At 54.5% G+C, this 7,094-nt stretch overlaps 1 protein-coding gene across 1 annotated transcript in view; it reads left to right on the top strand.

Annotated features, from left to right (window-relative positions):
- EPAS1 (endothelial PAS domain protein 1) overlaps positions 1–6,874 on the top strand; it is an 84,528-nt gene extending 77,654 nt beyond the window's left edge. Inside the window, exons 10-16 of the mRNA XM_077749346.1 lie at positions 365–558; positions 1,045–1,155; positions 2,099–2,589; positions 3,373–3,499; positions 3,704–3,827; positions 3,967–4,134; positions 4,648–6,874. Of these exons, the coding sequence (XP_077605472.1) occupies positions 365–558; positions 1,045–1,155; positions 2,099–2,589; positions 3,373–3,499; positions 3,704–3,827; positions 3,967–4,134; positions 4,648–4,799 (1,367 nt within the window). The 3' untranslated portion in view covers positions 4,800–6,874. The remainder of the gene's footprint in view (positions 1–364; positions 559–1,044; positions 1,156–2,098; positions 2,590–3,372; positions 3,500–3,703; positions 3,828–3,966; positions 4,135–4,647) is intronic.
- The last annotated feature ends 220 nt before the right edge of the window (positions 6,875–7,094 follow it).

Here is a 7,094-nt window from a genome sequence, read left to right on the forward strand (position 1 = left end):
CCCCAGGACAAGCAGTCTTGCAGCTTCTCTATTTTGTGGCAGAACTGAGGCAAATTGTCTAGTTTTCCTCTTACAACCCCCTCCTCCTCAACATTCCCAATCGCCTGGGAAGTGGGTGCTAGTACCAGTTGTCTCTGAAAATGAAATGGTCCAGGAGGGTGTTCCCTTCAAAGGGAGCCTGTTCATGGACTCACAGACCCAGTAATGGACCCGTGGTCACAGTCGGGCGTCAGAGCATGGGCTGCCTAGCCTGGGGGCACCTTCAGACCCTCCGAGGACTCTCTCTGCTTCCTTTGGGCTTTCTCTGCCCCGGGGTGAGCCCAGGGGTTGTGGGGGTTACCCAGCCGGGTCCTTGTCTCCACAGGGAGTCAGAACTTCGAGAAGTCCTCAGCCTACAGCAGTGCTCTCCTGCCCCCGAGCCAGCCATGGTCCAGAGAGCTGAGGAGCCATGGCACCCAGAGCGAGGCTGGGAGCCTGCCCGCCTTCACCGTGCCCCAAGCGGCCGCCTCCGGGAGCGCCACCCCAAGTGCCACCAGCAGCAGCAGCAGCTGCTCCACGGTGAGCACCCTGCCTTGGGGTGAGGACACTGCAAGGGTGGGCTGCTCTTTCTGGCTGCTGCAGGATGGCTGCATAGACGGCCCACCCACACCTCCCTCAGGTTACCCGGAGTCCCCCAGGCGGTGGTGACCCTCACCTGCTGGCTGTTTGCTATTAATATCTGTCTGCACCCCCCCCCCCACACCCATCTAAATAAGTTCCTTGAAGGTGGGGGCTGAGTTGCTCACAGCTTGGAGCCCATGGCTCACTCCTGTGCTGGGCAGTAACCATCCTGCTCGAGGCAGACAGCTGTACAGTCTCCAGAACCACCCCCCCACCGCACCCCGGCCACAGTCTTCTTATAAGGAGCGGTCCCTCTATACATACTTGTTCCATGAAATGGAGTTGAATCTGTGGGTCCAGAAATATATTTCTCCTTTCACCTTGGACTTCCGGGAAGACCAGTGTCATACCCTTGACTTGGTCACCCTCCTTCCTGGCCCCCAGCCCAGCAGCCCCGGAGACTATTACACATCTCTCAATGATGACCTGAAGATTGAAGTGATCGAGAAGCTCTTCACCATAGATACGGAGGCAAAGGACCAGGGCAGCACCGAGGTAGGCAGGCCGTGAGGGCTCACCCCCTTCTTCCAGCCTTGTCCCTTTTTGCAGAGACCAGGGGAGGACAGTTGGCCAAGGCCCTGGTCTTAAAGGGGTAGCGGAGCCAATGGTTAGCCTCTCCTCTGCCTTGCACGCCTAATCCAGCTCTTGCATTCTTTAACGCAGCTCTGTGTTTCAAGAGCATATCCAGCTTTGTGAGCTGTTTATAAGCAATACGGAACAATGGCTCTCCTCACAAACACCTTCACCTTGGGATTCTGTAATTTTTGAGATGCCTTTAAAAATGATAGGTGTCTGACACATTTTCATTTCCACACAACGTTTCAGGAACGCACTTCTTACAGAAGGGCCGGTGTTCCTGAAAACATGTAAAAACAGGGAGGGGGAGGGGGGATGTTTCACATGGCCCCAGGAAGAATTCTTAATCCCCCTTTGCCTCAGTCATTCTCACAAATCTCGCCTGGCCTCTTCGTCCTGCCTCATACAAGCTGCCGCGATTCTGCAAAACCCCCTTAGTGCTTAGGCCGGTGCTGGGGCATCTAAAGCTGTTTCTGGCTCCCAAGAAGCCCCTATCTGTGCCCCACAGGTAATCACCATGGGTAGGGCAGTCAGGGATGGCTCTTGGGTGCTGGGGAGGGGACAGTCTTACTGGGGCCACGGGAGAGAAGGGGGTTTTGGACAGGTAGACTGGAGAGAGGACGTTTCGGGTTGGGGGAGGCAGTGACACCAGTGTGGAGCAGTCTGGGGCCCAGGCTGAAGAGGGGGTTAACCCCTGGCAAGGTTAGCCTCACCTGCGGGGAGACATGTACATGGGCAACGAATGGAGGTGAAGCATGGGAGGGACACTGGAAGTGGCACAGGAGATGGGGGCCGGGGGCAGAACTAGTGCTCTCAAGGAGGCACTGGCCTCACCAATCCTTCGCTGCTGCTCTGTCCTCAGACGGACTTCAGTGAGCTGGACTTGGAGACCCTGGCCCCCTACATCCCCATGGACGGGGAGGACTTCCAGCTCAGTCCCATCTGCCCCGAGGAGAGGCTGCTGCCGGAGAAGCCACAGTCCAGCCCGCAGCACTGCTTCAGCACCATGACGAACATCTTCCAGCCGCTGGTGCCCGGGGCCTCCCACAGCCCTTTCCTCCTGGACAAGTATCAGCAGCAGCTGGGCAGCAAGAAGACAGAGCCCGAGCACCGGCCCATGTCCTCCATCTTCTTTGATGGTGGGAGTAAAGTGTCCCTGCCACCTTGCTGTGGCCAAACCAGCACCCCTCTCTCCTCCATGGGAGGCAGATCCAGCACACAGTGGCCCCCTGATCCGCCATTACATTTTGGGCCCACGAAATGGTCTGTCATGGATCAGCACATGGAGACCTTGGGGGCATCACCGTTGGGACCCCCCATCAACTCACCCCATCTCACTGCGTTCAAGAAAAGGTAAGGGGTAGGGACACCCCCCACACTGTCAGAGGTGGGGGTGGGTAATCCTTGGGGCCCCAAGCAAGGCTCCTGGACTCCTGTGTACTCCTGGATGCTTTGGGGGAATCACCCCAAGGTATGTGAGGCCTCAGGCAGGACACATTTCTATCCGCACTGGAGGCCAAGAGAAAGGGCCTTGAACCCCACTGTCTGTCCCTTCAGACCAGGATTCCTCAGCTGAGCCACAGAATGCAAAGAATGATTTTAGTGGCTCTGTTCTTAGTTCTCTCCTGGAACCCTGGGGGGGGGAGGGGGGGGCGGGGCGCAAAAAGCAAAAAGAGGCCCTTGATTCTCCCTGCCTTTTGGATTCTCAAGGTCCCACTGCAACATCCTTGGGCTCCTTTAAGTCTCCCCCTCAAGCCCCGAGGTGTGGCTTCTCACTCCCAGGGCCCTGGGTTATGCTTCCCTGGGGCACTTGCCCATCCCCGCTCCTCGGTGGGGAGGGGTCCGGGCAGTGCAGGGGAGAGGACAGAGGTCTTAAAGACAAATGCAATAAGGGTCAGCCTACAGGCTGCCGGGGTACCGCTGGGCCAGCAGGCCGATGTGGAGGGGGTACAGGTGATCTGAACCATCAACATCTTAAGCCCCCAGCCCCTCCTCTGGAACGCTGCCCTTTGGGCCTTAGAGCCAGCACAGTCAACTATTAGTTCTGGGAGGGTTCCCAGAGGCCCTGAGAGCAGGGCAAGGCCCTGGGTGGGGGGCTCCTCACTCCTTCACAGCTCACTCTCTTGGGCTTGGCAGGTCTGCAAAGGGCTTTGGGCCCCAGGGCCCGGATGTGATGAGCCCGGCCATGGTCGCCCTGTCCAACAAACTGAAACTGAAGCGACAGCGCGAGTATGAGGAGCAAGCCTTCCAAGAGCTGAGTGGGGTGAGCCACCTACCTGGTGGGGGCCGTGGACGCAGGGTGCAGGGACAGCCCAAAGGCAGAGGTCTGGCCTGGATGGACACTCACGGTGGCTGTGAGGGCTCCGAGAGCCCGTGAAGGGCAACAGGGAGGGATGCAGCCTTTCAGCGAGAGCAGCCCACCCCCGCCTCAGTCTGAGGACCGGCTCTCTGGCCTTCTCACCTCCAGATGCAGGGGGACCCGTCCGGCAGCAGCACTTCCCATCAGCTGTGGAAAAGGATGAAGAGCCTCAGGGGCACCATGAACTGCGCTTTGATGCCCGACAAGCTGCTGAGTGCAAGCCTTCCCCCTGGTAAGCAGCAGGCCGGGTCTCCGGGGGACAGTGTTAGTGGGGGAACCCGGGTCCCCCCGAGCACGTTCTACGAAGCAGGGGGGACTGCTGGGGGGCTTCACAGCCCCTCCCTTCCCTCACACTGGCCTCGGTCTTTCAGACGAGTTCACCCACCACCCCATGAGGGGCATAGGGCAGCCCCTGAGACATCTGCCCCCACTGCCGTCTGCCCTGAGCCCTGGGGAGAATGCCAAGAGTGGGGTCCCCCCACAGTGCTATGCCCCCCAGTACCAGGACTACAGCCTGCCGTCAGCTCCCAAAGTGTCAGGTGAGTACACTCGGGAACTGGAGCCACCTCGCCGGGTCTGAACTTCCCGGGGGGGGTGGGGCGGGGAACAAGACTGCCACCTTGAAGGGTGCCAACCTTTTGACCACAGGGCTTCAGAAGGGGCATCCAGGGCTCTTTGGAGCCAGCGTCTTTGGCTCAGTCAGGGTTTCCCGTGGCCATATTGCCCCGCTGCTCACTCCCATAGCAGGGGCCCCACTCTGCCTTCACTCTGAGCAGAGGACGTGCCCAGAGAACGTGCTGCTCGGGGTGGTCCCGGGAGCTCTGCGGGGCGCGCCCTGCTGAACCCTGTTCTCTGGGAGGGTTAGCCACCTGCCGCCCGCCCTCCTCCCTGGGCCACCCGAGAGTGCCACCATCTTACAAAACCCAGACACCATGACAAAAAGGTAGTTTGGCATGACCAGAATTCATGGTCTGGGAGAACCCTTCTTCTAGAAGAGACCCTTTTTGGAAGGTCTGGTTGGTACCTTGTTTTTAAAACTCTCCTTGTTTCAGGCATGGCAAGTCGGCTGCTCGGGCCCTCCTTTGAGCCCTACCTGCTGCCCGAACTGACCAGATATGACTGTGAGGTGAATGTTCCCGTGCCAGGAAGCTCCACGCTCCTGCAAGGGGGGGACCTCCTCAGAGCCCTGGACCAGGCCACCTGAGCCGGGGCCCTCCCCTGGGCAGGGCCCCCCTGCCCGCATCGCCCTGCCAGCTTCACTCTCTCCGTCTATTTTTGCAACTAGGTATCTCTAACACCAACACACTTTTTACAAGATGTACCGACCTGGCGAACTCGCCCACGTCACCACGTAGTGGCCTTTTTCTAAAGATGCTCACTTTAGTGTCTGTATTTTTAAGATCCACGGTTGTTTTACCTGCTGTGTTTTATTCTGTCAATGAAATGTTCTTAAATTTTGTAAGATTTTTCTTCCCCCACATTCGATTACTTCTAATTTATATTATTCGTGAGTCCCTCTGTCTCGCTCTCTCTCACACACAACACCCATACTAACAAGTTTTGTGTACATTTGTTCTCTTGTAGGGAAAGCTTTGGCTTTGTTTAACTAAAAAGGTCTGGTTGTTGTTGCCAAAGAGAAACAAAATTTTGCTTTCTGAGCTTGGTTTTCGTGGCCTCTTCCTCTTGAAGCCCTCTCCTTTCTTTTTTAAAACTAATCACCATATAATAAATTCCCATCTTCTCTTCTCTTCTCAAGCTGACTCTGCCTCTAATTTTGACACAACTTTTGGGGGGAAAAACAAAGAAATGTGAAGGGTGAACTCCAGCGTATGTGGTGATCTGTGAAAGTTGCAGAGCATGGCTTTTCCCTCAGTGTGGTTTTTCTCCCACATTTAGTGGATTTGCTTGGTGATTATTATTCAAAAATATAACAGAGTTTTTTTAAAAAGAAAAGTTCTATCTGGGTTAAGTGTTTATCATATATATGGGTACTTTGTAATATCTAAAAACTTAGAAACGGAAATGGAATCCTGCTCATGAAATCACTTTCTTTATCCCGGTGTTGATGACGCTGCAGACTGAACAGAGCTTCTGCAGGCTGTAGGAGCATTGCTCAAGGCTGGTGGCCTGTTGCTTGGGGGATATTGCCCTGGGCGTGACAAACAATCCAAGAGTGGAGTCCTGAAGTGTGGGAGCACTGCGAGCTGTCTTCTCGTGTTCTATATGTATTATGTATGTATGTATGTATGTATATTATTATTTCTGCCAAGAGGGTCTGATGGCATGTCATGGGGTGGGGGTGAGGGTGGGGTGAATCTAAGGGAGGGGAAGTGCTTTAATTTTTCTTCAGATTTTGTTGCTAGCCCTTCAAGTGCACTGAGCCATGGGACCCTAAAGGTCTTTCACATGGCACATTTGGATATTTCCAGAATTACCATGAGATGGGTTCAGGGGGAATTCACGAAAGACAGTGAGGATTCAGAAATGGGGTCGTGATCCGGCCATGGTCCTCCCAGCTTACCAGCCCGGAGCACATGGAGCTGGCCTGAGAGGGGGTGTGGGAAGGGGGCACAGTGGCCCTGACCGGCTGCGCACCCCTTCCTCAGCCTGTTGTCAGGTGGCCGGGCGAGGAGCAGCAGGCAGACTTCGTGGATGGCCCCTAGCCTCAGGCCTTCCCGAAGGTCTGTCTGTCACCTGAAGTGACTTATTTAGGTAGGAAGCACTGAAAATCAAGTGTTCTCAGAGCACTTTGTAAATCAATGGGTAAGAAGGATGACACCTTTTTGGTTTTTAAGTACCAACCACATGGAGCTTTTCTGTACTGGGCACAACAAGGAAGTTTCTAGAAACACACAAAGCACAGCAGGTGAAGGATTTGGTAAAGCTGGATGGACGTATTGCCAAAAACCTGAATTTCAAAAGAAATCTCTGAGAAAAATGACCCGGTCGCTGCGAAGACCAAATCACACTTTACCACCACCGCTTTGCCCCACGCACGGCGGCAGAACTTGAAGGGTTACTGACGTGTAAACGCTGGTGTTTGGTGTTTGATTTCCTGTGTGTTGCCTCAGCATTAAGGGCATTTTACCCTTGCAGTTTTACTAAAATACTCTGAAGAATATTCCAAGCTTCATAGTAACCTTACCTGTCAACGTAACGAGTTCATGAACATTATTGTATTGTCAAACTCCTACTGACAACATTATTACTATAGGGGAGCTTAACTTTATAAAGAAATGTATTTTGACACTGATATCCTATTAAAGTGTTCTGATCCTACCACTGCTGGTGGCTCTTGTTCCGTGTGGATTTATCATGGGCTACACCGACGTAAAGCAAGCAATCTAATCTATTAAATAGTCTACAGACAAGGAACACTGGCACTGATCGCTGTGAGGCAACAGAGGCCAGCCGACAGGAAGAGCAGAGCAATAGGAACTCCTAGGAACCGCTCAAGCCCAGGCGCCATGTTGCATCATCCATATTTCCACATAGTTTT

This window comes from Crocuta crocuta, unplaced genomic scaffold (genome assembly GCF_008692635.1).
Source record: "Crocuta crocuta isolate KB4526 unplaced genomic scaffold, BGI_CrCroc_1.0 scaffold118, whole genome shotgun sequence".
NCBI lineage: Eukaryota > Metazoa > Chordata > Mammalia > Carnivora > Hyaenidae > Crocuta > Crocuta crocuta.